The sequence below is a fragment of the Podarcis filfolensis genome (genome assembly GCF_964270895.1).
Source record: "Podarcis filfolensis genome assembly, chromosome: 1".
NCBI classification, from domain to species: Eukaryota; Metazoa; Chordata; class Lepidosauria; order Squamata; family Lacertidae; genus Podarcis; species Podarcis filfolensis.
In genome coordinates this window covers 3,387,573-3,406,674 of record NC_139604.1, presented here as the reverse complement: position 1 = coordinate 3,406,674, position 19,102 = coordinate 3,387,573, and the positions used below count along the sequence as shown (strand labels likewise).

Sequence of the window (19,102 nt, the reverse complement as noted above, 5' to 3'; positions counted from 1 at the left end):
ACTTTTGAATACCAGTTGCCGGAAGCCACAGGTGGGAACAGTGCTCTTCTCCTCAGGTCCTGCTTGTAGGTTCCTCTCAGGCATCTGGTTGGCCATGGTGAGACCAGGATGCTGGACTAGATGGGCCATTGACCTGGTCCTTCAGGAGTCGTCTTAGGTTTTACGTTCATACGAGATTAAACTTTAAAGCCCTGGAAGACAACCTTTCATTTGTAATTGCAGTCTGTTTTGTGGTGACAATACATATGCATTACCAAATGGGGAAGACCAGGAGGTATAATGTTTGCAAGTACCAGTAAAAAGACATGATCCAATTATTTGACATTGATATAATTTGTTTCATGACATGATTTGTCTATCATGATTTCTCTCCTACAGTTTACTGTAAGAGAGAACAGAAAGTTTCATTATCTTTCTGAAAGTTAATGAAGCATCTTCTACAAATCTAAAATGGAAGCAATGGATTCAGTACAAATGGTAGATACATCTTTGCTAATAATCACAGGTTTTACAGTGTTGCCCCATAGATTATCTCAATAGCCCTACGGAGTAGGCAGTGACTGTTCCTTGTAGGCAGGCGAATTCTTGGGCTTATATAGCAGGCATGAGGAACCTCTGGCTCAGAGGCCCAGTGTGGCTCTTGGGGCCTCTGTCTCTGTATGTGGCTTTGGGGACTTCCCCAAACCACATACCTCACCGGCCCAGCTCCATGCTGCCTTTGACTACTTTTTTGCCTGGCTTTAACTGTGATAATGGCTCTTGATTTCTTGGATGGAGGTTGAGAAGCTGAGCGATTGTAGAGGAGTTGTAGAAATGCCTGACTTTGTGTGGTTGGCATGTAGCTTGTTGTACAAAACTAAGGGTTACATCCATTGCACTGTCCATTTTTGCCTCTGGCCAGCCCAGTGCTGCCGTGTAGTCACCAGAAAGTCTGCTGATGAGGGAATGTCTCCCGCAGGCTGGAAAATGGACCCAGTTCTTATACGGCATGTGAAAGAGCTGCTTGCAGTTGGCATTGGGTTTGTTTATATGGATGGATTGGCATTTTGATTCCTGGTCTATGTTGATAACCATATCTGTGGACTTAAGCCCTTTCTGTATGTTGTTATGGAGTTGCTCCACCACCCACAATAACACAGCCTCTCTTCTCATTTTGCCACACTGTTGTAGTCATTTTGGGGGATCCCCCAAATTCAGGCACCAGTTCTGGGGAGTGAGCCCCACTGAGCTCATTATAACATACTTCCGATGGAATGTACTGTTAGAAAGCTTAGTTTTATTGAAGCTTTTCTGGCCTTTTTATGAAGCATGCAGCTGCTGGCCACCCAAGGATGGAGATCTCCTTGTAAATGAGCAGGCCTCTTAGAACAAACCACCATGTTTTGTTCCCACAGAAGTTTCCTTGTTTCCCAGCTCTGAATGTTTTGAAAAGTGCTTTCCCAGGATTCCATTCACACACATGAACTTGGTGTATAAAACCACAGACCAGTTTCCTTGCCAGGCCATGGTATTCTGTCAATCTGATCTCATGGTTTTCTCAAGTATTTCCCACATGTTGGTTTTTGTGGCCAAAGTGCAACAGCTGAGAAACCATTTGGAGTGATTCAGAGGTTTTCTTCTACCCAGCCCCAGTATCTCCAGAGGGTGCCCACCCCATGACCCTGCATTTCTCAAGGGTGGGTTTCAGCTGTCAGGCACAGCGGGCAGGAACTTCCTTGTGCCACTTTGTTTCAGGGAAAGCAGCTGCATGAATGGTGATGTCTGCTTGCACAGAGAGGTGCGGTGAGTGTGGTAATGTGTGCAGGAGAAAGACTTGAAGCTATCAGCATGTGGCGGGAGGAGAGTGGAGGAAGGCAAGCATTGGAACAGAATATTTATTCACTGACCAATGGATGGGCCAGTTTGTATCTTCCTTGGGCATTTGCTTCCTAGGGCACAGGAGGTATGTTTTCCAGTGTACATGACCAGTGGCAGATTATGCCCCTCTTTGGCCCTAAGGTATATTTTTAATAGTCTCATACATATGTTTGCCATTACTGGGAGTGTTGCCTGTGTATCTGGATGGCAGGATTTATCCTCTCATAATTGTCCAAACTGCAGCAGGCTGTTGAAATTGCTCATATAGGCTTTGATATAAAATCCACAACTGTCCCTGGGCAACTGACTCATCTCTCTGTTTTAATCCTATAATTGCAAAATCAAAATAGTGATTTATCTCAATCTGTTGTTAACTAGCATGTAAAGTTTTCAAAGTAGTAGAAAAATAAATTCCGCTTGATTCTTGGTAACTAAAATAGACTGTTGGTGTTTAATTAGATCGGTCTGTATGACAGATCAATGACTGTGTGAAAAAAAATCAAATGTTTTTACCAGTCCAAGTGGATCAAGGTATCTGTAGCACATGGGCTGCTGAAATGGCAGGGGCTTCATTTCCCCATTGTGTGTTTTCATTTCCTTTACAGACAGGTGCAATGATCAGGACACCAGAACATCTTACAGAATTGGAGATACCTGGAGTAAGAAAGACAACAGAGGGAATCTACTTCAGTGCATCTGCACAGGGAATGGCAGAGGGGAATGGAAGTGCGAGAGGCATTCATCTCTCCAAACCACAGGCATAGGTAGGTGATCAACCTGGATATGATCATGAAATCTAAATGCATCACATTGGTGCTGTAACTGATTTGCTTCTTTTTCCTGCCTCCTTCCTACGCCTTCCTCAGCCTCTCACAAAAGAGTCCTTGTTCTGTTTGTGGGACTTAGAGGGACGCGGGTGGTCTAAACCACTGAGCCTCTTGGGCTTGCCGATCGGAAGGTCGGCAGTTCAAATCACCATGATGGAGTGAGCTTCCATTGTTCTCTCCCAGTTTCTGCCAACCTAGCAGTTCAAAAGCACGCCAGTGCAAATAGATAAATAGGTACCGCTGGGATGGGAAGGTAAATGGCGTTTCCGTGTGCTCTGGCTTTCATCATGGTGTTCCATTGCACCAGAGGCGGTTTAGTCCTGCTGGCCACACGACCTGGAAAGCCGTCTGTGGACAAACGCCAGCTCCCTTGGCCTGAAAGCAAGATGAGTGCTGCAACCTCATAGTCACCTTTGACTGGACTTAACTGTCCAGGGTCCTTTACCTTTTACCTTTACTTGTGGGAAGAAGTTGGTTAAGCTGGGATTGTGTATAGAAGGGAGGAGCAGTAGGAGGCAGTGGCACTTGTTCTCTTAATAATTGCAGGCTGTGTGTAGCAGGAGTGGGGATGGGGGCTGGAAGATTACAAAGCCTATGGGCTTTTCAGGTGCCATGGCTGTCCTCTGTTACGCTATATATAAACTACTAGCAGGGAGTTCCTGGAGCGGCCCAGGTATTCAAAGAAACCCAAACATATGATGACTTTTAAATTGATAGTATAATTTGTGAGAGTTTGGGCTGTGTGCACACACATACACCCACACACCAACCCAGGACTCTGACCACGTGACCTTGCCCTGAATAATTTTTTAGGGGTGGAAGAACTAATGATTAATTTGGGTTCATTTGGTCCACCAGCTTGATTAAAAAATGGTACCTGGCCGGCAAATATAGATGAAGACCACCTCCTTCTCTTTGGAAACCCTTGTGCCAAGTTTGGCAATGATGTCTCAAGAGGCATCTGGACTTGCACAGGTTGGAACTGTACCACCAAACTGGGCAACAATATTTTCAGTGGTCTCCAAATTGGCACATTTTGAACTCATTGTGCCAAAGTCACATTTTGGACCGCCATATTGATTCAGAACAACAGCCGGGGTCCCAACATTGATGAAAAGTGAGAACCCTCATGGCAATATATCTGGAGAGGCATTTGAACACACAGAACAAATGAGCAAACCGTTTCCCAAAATACGTAGAAGATAAGAACCCTTGGTCTGTTCCAGCAAGGCAGTTGGACACAGGAATAGAAGCAAAGCTGCCTCTGAATACCACATGCTGGGGAGAAGCCTTTACTTTTTCTTTAACGTGTTCTAAAAACAAAATAGGCTAAACAGTTAATGACTTTTATTTCCCCATTTCAAATCTTGCAGATTTAATGAAGCTTTAATTGGCTGATTAAGTGACTCAAAGGAGATAATTAACTGGCAAAGATGATTTAATCAAGGGACAGCCCTGGCTTTATGCAATGTGAACTGCAGGGTTTAATTGCTATCACACTTTCCTCTGAAGGAACTGCGTCTGCTACCATCACAGATGTGCGAACGGCGCTCTACCAACCTCAGTCCCAGCCTACTCCATATGGGCACTGCATGACTGACAATGGCATGGTCTACTCTTGGGGGATGCAATGGCTGAAGACACAGGGGAGCCAGCATATGCTGTGTACTTGTCTGGGCAATGGAGTCAGCTGCCAGGAAACAGGTAGGAGGCATTTCAAATTCATAAAAGATTATCACTTAGGGATACTTGAGACTAATTGTAGGGGCTAGGTTTGATTGAGGTAGGTCTTTTAAAGATTGGCGCACCTTAGGAGAATGGATCACACCTTAGCTGTTTCACTGCTACCGACCGCAGTAGGACTCAACTGGATCATGTAAAGGTACTGAGGTGCCCTGCCTATTTCTTTGATCTCCTTTGACTACTATGCCTGAGTCACCATTTATGTTACCATGTAACACTTATTGCTACGATGTGATCATAGTTTAGAGAAGCAAGTCTCCCCATTCAACATCTCTCCTCAGAGAGAGAGGAGAATACAAGAGCATTGAATACAACAGTTGGATGGTGCTGTAGAGTAAGATATGATAGCTTCAAGCTGTAGGAAAAAGGGAAAAGGAGAAAAAAGCTCACTGTTAAGGAAGACATTGCATTGCATTGTATTTGTGATTAGATGATAGGATAATGATGCAAAGCTTTCTTTCTAAAGCTGTGACCCAGACCTACGGTGGCAATGCCAATGGGGAGCCTTGTGTCTTGCCATTCACCTATAATGGGAGGACTTTCTACTCCTGCACTTCTGAAGGCCGAACTGATGGGACTCTCTGGTGCAGCACAACCTCAGACTTCGATCAGGACAAGAAATACTCCTTCTGCACAGAACAAAATGGTAAAATTCTTTAAAAGGAATACATACTTGGGAGAAATAAGGTTTTGGGAGGGTAGCACTGCCCACGGAGGCACAGACCCATTAACTGAAATTTGCCATTGCTCCACTGAATTCAGTAACTGACTGTTTTTTCCCTGACGTGACTTGTGAGGATGGAGGAAGACGCAGCTTCAAGAAATACAGAATATAAAAGTCTGGTGGGTGTTGGTAGAGCAGGATGAGAAGTAGGATTTGAATCATAATGACCTCATAATAGAGCCAGTTCAGTGCAGTAGAGAAAATATTTTTCTACTCAGAAACCTAGGTTCAAATCTCTTGTCCTTAGCAAATAGCCACAGGCAGGTTATTTATTCTGCATGTTTCCATTTTATAAGACTGGAATTAACAGTAACATGACTCACCAGTTCACTGGCACTCAGACCATAGTCTGAATAGAATGTAAATCTAAATAAACGAATCCGCCACTCAGGTTCACAACTGGTTTCTTCTTGGGAAAACTGCACTTCCAGAGATTGGGTTGGAGAATTCTTCTTAGGAATGATTGGCTAAGGAATGCTTGGAAATTACTCTCTAATTTCACTCATGTGCTTCTGCCCTGTGTCTCATCAGCTGGTTCCTGGAAATGCACAAGGAGTAGTATGTGAAGTTAGAATATATGTGCATGTGCAGTTACGTATATTTGTATGCTATCTTTTCACAGTTCATACCATGCTCAGGGCAGCTTACAACATAAAATTACATAACTACAACATAAAATGTAATTATAAACAATAAATAAAACACTAACAAATACAAAACCAAGCCAAACAATTTTCACATAAATCACAACAAATTCAAAAACAAAGATACAAAAGACCAACAGCAACAACCCTCCCCTCCCAAAGAATACCCCAGCCCCTACGATGGCAGTTTGCTCCTTCTAGTCTTGTGGGGGAAGGAGATTGGGTAGAAGTGAAGCTGATAGTCTGAATAGAGCTCTGCGTCCTGGATCCGGGGCCCTTTCTCTGTAGTTGTCTGACTGGCTTCTTTTTCTTTTTCCAAATTCCACTAAGACCTATGTCCATATTAGGCTTGAGGGGAAAGATGCCTCATGAGTATGATCAGTGCAATGCTCTGATGTCACTCCTTAGATCTTGAATCTGCAGCCAGGTTGCCATATATAGCAGCAAACAGAACCTGAGTCTTATGTGGCCTTTCCCCCCACCCCCCACCCCAAAGCATTTTGCCTCTGAGATGGGGAGGGAAATTTGCATTAAAGCAGGCGTCTGCCTGTAAAGCGAAATAGTGCAGCAGGGAGTGGAGCTCCTAGCTTTATAATACCAAGGCAGAAGCTGCCTGTTCAAATGATGTTAATGCTTTTAAACAATTCATTTGTCATTATACGAAAGAAATACACCCAGTGCAAAAGTGCTCCAGATAAAGGATGCCAGCTGGAGTCTCCTTATCTGAATTTCTCCCCAGATTTTAGGGTTCTCAGTTAATTGATCTTGTTTGCTAATGTGCCGGTGCTGCTCCACAATGTGTCTTCCTTCCATTTTTTATTTCCATTCTTAATGCAGCTGAGCTGGTGTAATTTGCTATAGCTTCCAGTTTCCAGTCCCCCATTACAGGCTATCAAGGTGCACAAGTGTTTATAGAGTATTGCACTAGCACTGGTGACACCACAGTTCAAATATGCACTTGACCCTGAAGCTCTCTGAATGACCTTGAAACATTGTCAGCTCAGGTTTGTAAGAATGAGGTGCAGGAAGCAGGGAGAAGACCCATATTCATCACTTTAAGCTCCCTGGAGGAAAGGCAGGAAAGGAATATAATACCTAAATAAATAAATAAATAAATAAATAAGCACACTGGTTAAAAGATCACATGAAAGGGAGAACTGATGGGATTGCATTGTTAATCGAAATCAAAGTTTGTAAATGTCATGATCTGTGTAAAATGTGTTCTCCAGTGCATAATCTAATAATTACTTTGGATCACTAGGAATCTGCCTTCTTACTTCAAATGAGTATATTCCTAGCTCTTTTAGTTGCAATAATAAACCCTGGAAGCATTTGAGTCCAGGTGATGCTTTCTAGTAACAAGAACTGCAATAGCTGGTGGCACACAACACTGACAGGACCAGTGATCAGCTGCTTACTGGGAGGGAGAGGAGTGAGGTAGCAGGCAAGACTGGCATGGTGCAAATGCACCAGCAAAACCAGTCCAGTGCTTCCACCAGTGCAATTGGGTCTTCCTCCTCAACCTCCATCTCAGCAAGCAGCAGCAATACAGCAGCAATACAACCAGCAGCAATACAACCAACCAGTGGTTAGGTAAGCGCTGCTGCCCCATCATTTCTGAGTTTCATTCCTTTGTTTACTTAATGTTCGTTCATTACTTTCATTTCCAAAAGTAACAACAGCTGCTAACAACAAGATACCGGACTCAATACAACCAAGTTCTCATGTGCTTGCCTACTCTGTGGCCAGAAATTGGGGCATTACTTTCATGCTGCACCTACTTTTATCCCACTTTGATCTTTTTAAAGAAGGAGCTTCCTTTAGCAACTGGGAGTGGCATTGATTATAATGTTGCCCTGTAAAGGTCCACATGGAAGAGGGGAAAGAATAATTAAAATAGAACCACACAAGCATCTGCCTAGTCTTACTGACTATTTTAAACCATTGGGTTGTAATTAGGGATGTAAGTTAAGGTCTTATTTAAAGGCTTAGAGAGTGGTTCTGCTCTCAGGCAATCTGCCCACCATCCCACTGATTTTCCAGAATTTGAGTAAATTTGGCCCGGCCCTGCCCTAGCAGCTACTTCTGCACTATGATGAAGCTGTAAAGTCAGTGAGTTAAGACCTCCCATTGCCTCCAACTTAAAATAGCCCTCTATCTCCCTCTCCCTCTCCTTTATTTACATGATTAAGAGCAGAGAGATGTTATGCAGCCCCGACCAAGGAGCAACGGCAGATAAAATTAATAGACTGTGCCGAAATGGCAAAACCCATGGGAAGAATTAAAAACCAGGAAGAGTTAACTTTTAATAAATGGGGAAAGTATATAGTTTATTTGAAAAATTATTGCAAACAATTAAATGCATTAGCAGGTTTGATGTAAACTTGTAGCTAAAGAATTGAAATAAGGAATAATTAAGGATTAGTAAAAATTGGAAGTATAAAGGAGATGCACGGGGGATAATTATAACATGAGGGCCCACAAAGGGGTGGGAGGGAAGTCAAAGGATATGTACTTTGCTTTGGGTTTTTTTATTGTTTTGTAAAATTTGAAAAATTCAAAAATTAAAAGAGCATAGAGATGTCTCTTAGTGCACATCTTCTGCTCTGGTTTCCCAGTGCTCCAGCGATGTGTCTTTATCTTTCCCCGCCCAGTCTCTAGATCAGAGCATGGATGAGGCCCTGTTTTAAAAAAAGCCTGAGGATCAGCTGCATTTCTGAAGCTTCAGGGAATGAAAATGATGACAATTCTTGAGCAGAGCAGAGTTTGGTTTTCACATTTGCCAGGAACTTTTTTTGAGAGGGTGGAGAAAACCATTTGTGTACAGATGGAGGACTGCTTTTGCAACTTAACCAGAGTGTAGACCATATTGGTTAGATGCTTTGCATGTTTATTCCATTCACCCTCACAACAACCCTGTGTAGGAACCAAAGGCTGTGGCTGAAGATACATGAAGTCTTCGCGCAAATTTATTTTAATATTTTATTAATTTTTTTCTTCAGAAAGAACATAACTTAATCACATAACTAATAAAGTGATGGACATAATAATTGGGGGCATGTGCTTGGTTGAGGGTGACTCTGTATAGGTTTTTTGATCTTGTGTAGGATTAGGACTCTGTAAGGAATGCCCTGCTGAGCTGGAATTCAAATCAAGCTTCCTTAAGAGCAAAGACTCTGTATTGCAGCAAATTGCATACTCTGAAGTGACATATCAAAAACACCACTTTCCTGGATATTGTGATGTTATGGAGATGGGTCTCTGTGAATGGCAGTCATGCTAAGAAGTCAAGATAAGGCTTTGCAAGGTCCACTTGCATGGCTATTTCTTGAATGTCCACTTGAATGGCTATTTCTGTCTTGCAGTCTTGGTTCAGACACGTGGTGGTAACTCCAATGGTGCCCTGTGCCACTTCCCCTTCCTCTACAACAACCAGAATTACACTGACTGCACTTCTGAGGGACGGAGAGACAGTATGAAGTGGTGTGGAACCACCCCAAACTATGACGCTGATCAAAAATTTGGATTTTGTCCCATGGCAGGTATGTTGAACATATATTTAGTGAGAGTCCAGTACTAAGATGTTTGACTGGTGCTCTAATTCTTTGCGGATTGTGAAAGAACTTTGTCTATGTGATGCTGAAAGATCACTAATTAAGCCTCAGCAGCTGTCTATAAATATTAGCCTCAATCATATTCCGCCAATATTCCATTCTGGAATCTAGAACCTTGTGGGAATGCATCTTGTCCTTAATTCAAGCTTCAGCAGTAGCTGTAAATTCCAAATTGCACCCCCCTCCCAATGTAAATTAATCTCATTTGATATGCGTTGCTGAAATAATTTTACATTACAACTTTAGCAAACACATTGATATCAAAACTCTTATGGAATCAGTAAGACAGAATGAAAATTTGTTCAAATATTTTAACAAAATTGTTTGTTCAAAAAAGAAGATTGCCACTGTACTTTGCTTAATATGAGGTATGGCATACACAAACATAGGCCCCAACAAACAAACCTCACTCTTTATTATTCCTTGAACAGCTCATGAGGAAATCTGTACCACCAATGATGGAGTCATGTACCGTGTTGGAGACCAGTGGGACAAACAGCATGACATGGGCCATATGATGAGGTGCACTTGTATGGGAAATGGGCGTGGAGAGTGGACCTGCATTGCTTATTCTCAGCTTAGAGGTATTTGCCCATTTCTGCTTGTATGCTCAACTTGATACGGCCATTTGCAGTCTGCATGACAAGGATTAATCTAGAGTGGTCATATGATGTGGGTGCAAGGGGGTAGGTAATCTTCAGATATGATTTTGTTGTTGTTGTTGTTTAGTCGTTTAGTCATGTCCGACTCTTCGTGACCCCCTGGACCAGAGCACGCCAGGCACTCCTGTCTTCCACTGCCTCCCGCAGTTTGGTCAAACTCATGCTGGTAGCTTCGAGAACACTGTCCAACCATCTTGTCCTCTGCCGTCCCCTTCTCCTTGTGCCCACCATCTTTCCCAACATCAGGGTCTTTTCCAGGGAGTCTTCTCTTCTCATGAGGTGGCCAAAGTCTTGGAGTCTCAGCTTCAGGATCTGTCCTTCCAGTGAGCACTCAGGGCTGATTTCCTTCAGAATGGAGAGGTTTGATCTTCTTGCAGTCCATGGGACTCTCAAGAGTCTCCTCCAGCACCATAATTCAAAAGCATCAATTCTTTGGCGATCAGCCTTCTTTATGGTCCAGCTCTCACTTCCTTGCATCACTACTGGGAAAACCATAGCTTTAACTATACGGACCTTTGTCAGCAAGGTGATGTTTCTGCTTTTTAGGATGCTGTCTAGGTTTGTCATTGCTTTTCTTCAGATATGGTAAAGCTCTCTTAATTCTTTATTAACTTCTAGATTACATTATTCCATTGGCTTCATTGGGAATTGAGGGAATCCCTGCAAAACTCAGGGCATTTGGTGCAGCTATGAGTAATAATGGGCAAGGCTCTTTGCTCTCCTGAGCGAAATCTTACGAGGAGTGTAGTAGTCTCTGGTGGAAAATGTCAGTTCCTGAAAATCGCTAGAGACACATAGACATTTGCTCCGAGACAAAAATCTCACACACAAACTTCTTGAATCCTTCTTTACCATTTGTGCATTTTTGTCTCCTTGCGGTTGCCCACAGGAGAGCGTGAGGCTGGGCTTGGAAATCCGATGGTCAGCACAAGGCAGTGCCAAACTGGCTCCACCATGAAGGGGTGGAAGTTTAGGTGATGCTGGTGGTCCTTTGCCAGTCTGCTGGGATGGTGTAAATTGCAGCAGCTCCACAATATGGCATGGCAGTGGGCCTGCACTCGTTTCTCTGCTGCTTTGCCATACGCACTGCAAGCAGTTTGAGATCTCAGGCTGATCTTCTGGCTTCTCAAATGCTGCTTTGTACTCCAATGCTGGATGGTGCCCAAAGCCAGCATTCAGACTTCTGACCTTGAAAAAAGGAAAGAATTGCTGAGTAAATATAAGACATTCCCTTTGAAATGGGATAAAGCATGTGCAGATGAAATGCATGCATACTATTTGCATAAACAGAATCTCAGGCGCTTTAGTATAGGATCTCCTGTATCTACCCTTTTGGTACCATGTAGACACCACTCCCAGATTAGTTTGGTTGGTAGTGATGTGCCGAAGGACGAGTGTGGAGCTACTCTCCCTTCTTCAGTGATATCTTCCTTGGATGAGGAGGAATCACTAATCTACAGGAAAACTGGGTAGGAAATTCTACTGAAAGTTCCTGAGTCTATGGATAGAGAAGTGCTTAGACAGCATGAAAGAAAAATAAAAGACATTTCATCATCTTGCATTTGCCTCACACCAGTGGATTACTGTTTAGAAGAAACAGGGTGGAGAGAAGACTTCCAGCTGCTGCTGAAATGGAATATAATTTATAGGGGACAGTCTGTTCCTGATTTTTCTTTGGCACGTTATGTAGCTCCGTAACTTCCCAGTTCCCTGTGTTAGTGTTGCCCAAAGTGTAGGTAGGCTTAGAGTGATCTCTAGTTGTGCTTGCCCTGCTGTGTCACTACTGTGCTCTCCACTGAAGTGGTGATTCAGAATTAAAGCTGATTTTTATTGCCACTAGGCGATCCAGTTGTTATTCTGTACACCTGAGGGATTGGTGTTGGAAGGAAAGCAAAATACATTTTAAGATTCTGAATTGTGTTGGCTTTTCAGTCTTTTTATGAAATTCAGTATCCCCCCTCAAACCTTTGTAAAGAAATTGGGAAGAGGGCTGGGCGATATTACGCTTTCAACATTGGGGTGTATCACCAGCCAAACATCATGCTTTGCCGATATACCGTGATGTTGAAAAAAGATGCATTGTCCCCAGTGCTTTGCTGGTCAGGACCAAAGCAGCTGAACCAGGTCCACTCAGCTGGGGGGTAGGAAGGCTCCTGCCCCACAGCTAAGCGAGCCCATCCTGTGATAGAGCCTGACAGGCTCTGATTGCAGGACTTCTTCCACCTTCACCGGCATAGGCGGGTTGGCGGGCAAGCAACCTCCTTCTCTCAGGAGAAAGAGGCATCTCTCTCTCTCTCTCTCTCACACACACACACACACACACACACACACACACGCACACACACACACACACCCTTGCCCAAAGATGGAGGGAGCCCAACGATGCAGCTTGTTTCTCCATTTGTGCTGGAATGAGGGGCAGACTGTGATGGTGGTTTTACTCAGCAGGATATCTGCTTCTATCGCCCAGCTGCAGCTGTTTCTCCCTCAGCACACTGGGCCCTGGAGGGACTCAGGAGTGGCGGCGGTTTCACTGAGTTAAACCATTACTGGGGCCTGCCCCTCATACCAGTCCTGGGTGATATATTGATATATCACCCAGGCTAGAAGACTGATACTGAGAGTAATTATAGCATGAAAGAACCAGTGTTAAAACACACATACACACAAACAAGAGTGTTGGGTGAACAGAAGCCCCTTCACATGCAACTGGCGCCATGAGGAAAAGGGGCTATACGGGCTGTGCCACTGGCTGCAGCCCATTTGTTGCACCACTTCCTCAGTCCACACACTGAGCTGAGGGGGAATCCTCTGCATGGACTTCCACATGAGTTGACCTCTGGTGATATTGTGAGTGTCTTTCCCTTTTGTAGATGTCCATCCTCAGCACTTGGATGTTGAGGGCAGGGAAGCTGTGCAGCATCGCTGGGTAGGGTTTAAATGCCTGAATCACTTTCCTCTAAAGATGAAATAGGGTAGATTCACAGCTCTGCATTAGGGTGTCAGCTGTTAGCATTTCAGTCGATCGAATGAAACAGGGTTCTATTACAGTATGCATGAAGGAGATTATAAGGCTGATGAGGATATAAGTGATGCATACAGCTATTTTGCACCCATAAAACCAGCTTTTCTTTAATATTCAGGTCAAAGGTCTGTATGGGTATGTGCAAGGCCATAGCCTGGATTTGCAGTTGTTTCTATTTCTTCTCTTTAGCCTGCTTGGTTTTTTAACAAAGACTAAGGATTGAAGCAAGAGAGAAAGCATGTTGGTCCCAAATATAATACTCGTTATATTTAGTAGTAGTACTTTGCTGCCTGGTGTTTAATAACCTTGTAGAAGAAATAGCAGGATAGTCAGAGACTTGATTAAGGGGTTTTAGAGAATGAGCCCTTTATAGAAATTGCATATTGTCTAGATTTTATTTCTCGCATTAGAATCTCAGTGCCAAGAAAAAATGCAAGCTTGTGGAGCAAGGGGGTATTTTAACCTGATTGTGTAAACCTATAGTTTTCTGTGTTTATGTGAAAATTGGTTAATTCTCTGTAGGTGACTTTGCTGTGCTTTGGAAAAACTTGTGCAACTTGTTTCACAATAGAGCACCATTAATCGGGTGAGAGCTCAGTAACCTGTATTTGTTCAAAGTAATCAATAGCACAAATATTGTACTTGTATCTTAAAACAGACCAGTGTATAGTCGATGGGGTCACCTATGATGTAAACCAGACCTTCCACAAACGCCATGAGGAAGGACACATGTTGAACTGTACATGCTTTGGTCAAGGTCGGGGAAGATGGAAATGTGATCCTGTGGGTAAGTCCATTCTCAGCTGAACTTCCTGAGATATCGAGAGCCAGAGAGAGGGGGAAGGCACTTAATGAACAGTTAGGCTTTTGCCAAACCCCAGTTTGATAGCAGGTATGATAATAAATGAGTGAAGCTATGTTTGATGTTAAAAGTCAGGTCACACCATCTTTTAAAGGCTGCATTCTCTGTAAAACTATTACAAAAATCTGTTGCTTACCTAAATATTGCTTACCTAAAACTTTGCTAATGAAACTAGTATATACCACCTCTTCACAGCACTGAAATGTAGGTTGCTTATAAGCCTGTAGTATACACAAATCTCCCTGCTTGCCCATGAATTGGGGCCATAGCATTTAATTTTCAAAGATGCAAATTGGAATAATTTTTAAAACTACTCCCATGAATGTTTTGAGATGACTTTGATTTCTCTTTGACCCGATCCACCCTCTTACTCACCTTTCTCCAAACTAGAAAGCCCCAATAGCATAACCTTTCCTCATATGGGAACACAGTTTGAAACGTTCACCATGAAGTTTTTCTGGTCTCTTGAACCAAAAGAGCTTCAAAGCCAGTTCTAGCAAATATTATCTTACCTGAGGCTAAGCCTGTTTTATTTGGCTGACTGTACTCTGCTAGGACTAATGAAGATTTGAGTTGTGTGAACAGCACTCTTGAACCTGGTCATAGCTAAGACTATTTCTAAGAATGAACACATGGCTGTTTTCTGACCAAAAAAAATTCCTAATTTTGTTTGCATGTTTAGGCCTGGATGTTTGATAGCTGATTATTCAATCCCTGGGGAGCTTTAATGTTTTTCCTGGCAAGCATTTATAAGGTCCTAGTGGTTAAGTTCTTCTTCATTTAAAATAGATCTGTGCAGGTTTTACTGAACCACATTTTGCAGCTTAGCAAATGTGAGGCTCTTGCAAATGGCTTCTTGGGGGAAAAGGGAGTTTTGTTTGAAAATGAGTTAGAAAGTTCTGTAAAATGGGCTGTTTCTATCTTTGCCATGCATTTTCGGGGGGGGGGAATTGCTGCAGTTAGCACCTAGTAAAACTTATTAATAAAGCTCCCATTTGCAATGCACTAAGATAAATGTGAAGCAACATGATTAAGGCTCATTTAAGTATTCTGGAATTTCAGAATCTACTTTCCACTTAAAACTCTGCTCCTAATAGTATAGTTTGGAATTACAGGGACAGTGAATAAGAGAATACAACAATCTAAATATTGAAATGGCATGATTCTACACCCCTAAAATACATTGAAATTTTGCTATTTCATGATATCAGCAGAAGCAGAACTGAATTTAAAAGAAAGCAAATTTTGGCCATTGGTGGAGATACAAATGGGATGTATATTTGTTACGTACCCCAAAAGCACTATTTGCTGCTTTCACATTTTCATAATAGAATCCTAGAGAAATACGAGTAAATCTGCTCCCACCGAAACGATTCCCTTCTACACAATTATTTATGGCACGTGTGTCCTACTTATCAGACATTACATCAGAAAGCCACAGACTCCTTGACTAAATCCTTTCCTCTCAGCTTTAGTTTTCAGTCTGCATGATAGAATTAATAATGGTAAGTTGTGTGATAGCTGTGTTGAAGGGTTCTCGGCTGTAGTCTTTCTATCTGGCCTTGGGCATGTGACTTTCGCTTAATAGGTGGGAAGAGCGCCAGGAGGCGCATGAGGAGGAAGGTTTTGAATAGAATTCATTCCATTCAGGCACAGGAACCTGCTGGTGATAAGGTTCCAACCCTGGTCCAGTGACTCAAGTGAGAAATGGATCCTGGTGGGTTGCCCCTCTAAAAGACATGCCAAGGCTATGCTATTTGCAACAGATGGGGAAGCCCCAGCTGGGCCCACTTTGAAACCCCACTTCTTGTGAAGAGGTTGGGGGGGGGAAATATGGGAATTTCAAAGGGCCACATGGAAATGTGGAGACAGGAGTGTTGAGTCTGTAAGCCTGAAGAACCCCACACTTGAAATTTCTGTGAAATAACCACACATTCCCCACTTGGTTTTCTGCTTCCAGACCAGTGCCAAGATTCCGAAAGCCAGACCTTTTACCAGATTGGGGATTCGTGGGAGAAGCACGTTCATGGTGTCAGATATCAGTGCTACTGTTATGGGCGTGGCATTGGAGAGTGGCACTGCCAGCCTTTGACTGCATACACAGGTAGGAAGCTGCGGGATGAACAACCCGTTGTTGTTTCTTAAAGGATCCAGTATGTCTCCTTTGAGCATGTTTTCTTATTTTCAGTGATTCCATGTGAGCAGAACTTTGCATAAGACCCTTTTCTCTTGCAGAGAATCCTGTTTCCTAAGAATCTTATCTTTTATGGTTTTGATCACATTTTTAATGTAAGAGAGAGAAGTTAGAAAGTAATCAGGTCCAAAACACGTGTCCCATGAATTACAAGAATCAAACCTGCATGTCTTTAATGTTATTTCCATTGAATTGTACATTTGGGTCTCTATACTATTCACATTGTGATTTTTAAATTATTATCATTTTAGCATCCTTCCAGCTGCCTCTTCACCATATTGATTTTCAGGGCAATGGTTACTCTTTACTTGCACACACCTTTCCTTCTTTTAGCTGTCCAGACTGTGGTGTTTTTTTTTTAATGGATTTTGAAGCTCACTGTTAGATACTTTTTTCCCTCCTGGTGGGGCTGCTTCTATGCTTCTAACAGCTTCGTGGCAAGGATGATAGCTTTTAGTACCTGGAATGACCAGCTCTCTGAACAAAATGTTTGAACTGTCCTGATCACCCAGTTCCAGGAATTTTGCATAGATGTGGTTGATAGGAGTTTGTTTGTTCAGCTCCAGCCTTATGCACATACATTGATAAGAGAGGCTGTTGAGTTGACCTTTGGGCTTTCAAACTGCATTTGCAGCTTTGTTTTTACTAGCTTTTAAATTTATGGATGAGCATAACAGTGCCTAGTGGTAGGTGGTGGCCTAGTTATCCCATAAAATAAATAACTTGTGAGTAAGCAGGAGTTTATTGCTTCCGCATATTGATTCTGGGATTATAGCCCTGGAATTGCAAGACTTGCTCCGGGAAGTGTGTCTTTTTTCTTCCCATTTTTTTGCTGATATAGGATTAGACAGGGTTTGAGGTTGGACTGGAGCTCTGTCTGAAGACTTGTGTGTAACTCAAGCATAGTTGCATATCCTGCACCATTGAAGATGAAGGAACAAAAGACACCTCTGTTCCAGGCTGAGTCAGTGATGAATATACAGTATTTTGTTTGGGGGAGACCTAGACAGTCTTGCTGTCTTGCTTTGCTGTGGGTCAGTGAACTTGGCTGCAAGATTGTATGGCCAGAAAGTTCTAAAAGGTAGTTAAATCCTATCACTGCAAGGCAGGGTTATCCATTCACCATGTGCTTATCATGTGCTGACCCAAACCATCCAGAGCTAGTATGTTCTCGAAGTGGAAGGTAAGGTGTTGCCTACTAAGCGAATGCACCAGCTGAGAATGGCATAGTAACACAAACTTTTCTTGGGAAAAGTAAGTAGTAATCAGGAAAGAACTGGGTTCCATTTTTATGAATTTTGTAGTAGAAAGTGGCATACATTTAAACATGCATGCACTATGTTCCACCTGTTGCAAAATATGTATGTTTTGTACTGAGATGGGAACAGTAAATGTTGAATGAGATGCAGCCCAGACCAATTTGACAGCCGCACTCAAGATTATTCATTTGTTGAGTAATATCGTGCTTTTCCATTGGCATGTTCAAGGCAGTTAACAATGTTGCACAAAACAATTCCTGTAACTGTTCACATGGAAGATGGTTCCCACAGGAAGCTGGAGAACTGGATTTGACTCTTCCCATGACCGCTGCCAGTTAACATTCTTTGAGGGGCAGTAGTAGATGGAAAATTAAGGACTGATTTTCTTAGATTAGGCCTTCTTTGTGACAAAGTACCGTATACTTTGTGGGATTCACAGTTCACCAGAGGAACAATAATGTTGACTCTGGAGGGTCAGCATGCGTTCAGGGCTGAGGCACCCTGGGATTCCTTGTTCCTGTAGGCAGTGTTCTATTACCTCAGGATAACAATTCTGAGATAGCACCCCTGAAAATAGCAAGACTTATTTTGGGGCTGGTTGAGCAGTGAGACTCAGGACATAGAACATGAGGTGGAGTGTGGCCTGTACAAGTGTCACTACTCCAAAGTGATAGTATTCTGCTGAGAGAAATAGCACATCTGGAGGCATGTGAAATGAAAACACAAGTCCTCAGGTTCCTCTGGTTGGCTTTTGCAGTTATAATTGAGTCCTGGTATTCTTGTGCAACTGTTACAACAACCCATCTCAGGGAGTTATGTGGAATATGTGTACCCTCAGAATAGTAGCCAAGGCCTCTTCTTAGATACACGATGGATGGAAAATGTGGGGGTAAATCAAACAACCGAGTTCCTGAGTATCTCTTTGGCAGTTGAGACCATTTCAAAGCTAGCGCCAGCATGGGAGGGGGCTTGTTTTTATTGAAGCTTTTAAAAGTTTCCACAGGTATGTATGCTGTACAGTTGTCCAAACAAGTTTGCAAAGGGAAACTTCTTTAAAAGGAAGAATTTAATTGCTAAAATAACAGAGGGTTCCACAGAGCCAGACAGTTCCTTGCTGATGTGCTGTGGGGATTTAAGTCTTGCTCACTAAACACCATATACTCATTCAGAAACTGTACTGAATCAGCATTTAACTGGAAATTCGATGCAGGTGGTACAAAACAAACAAACTGAAGGTTAAAATGAGTTGAGCATCAATAAAATGAAAAACAGGGGCTGTGAATTTAATAACTTTTTATGCTCGTGGGTGACCTGGCAAATCACTAACTCTCAGCCTGACCCACCTCACCTGGTTGTTATGAGCATAAAAGAGAGAAAAGGGGAACCAATAAGTTCTGAGTGCGAGTTGATTTGGAAATTAATGCAATACATTTGGAAAGCCCTTGCATGTGTAATGCAGGAGCCATATCACACTCCTTTTGTGATGTGCCAACATCACAAAAACTTGAATTTTACCTGCTTCCACATTTCATTTCCTGGTGAATCTTACCATAAGAATACCTTACTTTTCCATATGTAGGTTTTTTTACTCCAAAAGAATGTTAAAAAACAGGGGTTATCTTATACATGGGGGTCATCTTCCCCCATTTTCATAAATTTGAGTCCCCCAAAATAGGGGTCATGTAATACAC

General features: G+C 42.7%; 1 protein-coding gene across 8 annotated transcripts in view; it reads left to right on the top strand.

Annotated features, from left to right (window-relative positions):
- Nucleotides 1-19,102, top strand: part of FN1 (fibronectin 1) — a 71,850-nt gene that overhangs the window by 9,155 nt on the left and 43,593 nt on the right. For all 8 annotated transcript variants that reach the window (XM_083625780.1, XM_083625778.1, XM_083625782.1 and 5 more), the window contains exons 7-13: nucleotides 2,463-2,621; nucleotides 4,197-4,388; nucleotides 4,894-5,073; nucleotides 9,161-9,337; nucleotides 9,841-9,993; nucleotides 13,755-13,883; nucleotides 15,919-16,062. In XM_083625780.1, coding sequence (XP_083481906.1) covers nucleotides 2,463-2,621; nucleotides 4,197-4,388; nucleotides 4,894-5,073; nucleotides 9,161-9,337; nucleotides 9,841-9,993; nucleotides 13,755-13,883; nucleotides 15,919-16,062 — 1,134 coding nt within the window. The remainder of the gene's footprint in view (nucleotides 1-2,462; nucleotides 2,622-4,196; nucleotides 4,389-4,893; nucleotides 5,074-9,160; nucleotides 9,338-9,840; nucleotides 9,994-13,754; nucleotides 13,884-15,918; nucleotides 16,063-19,102) is intronic.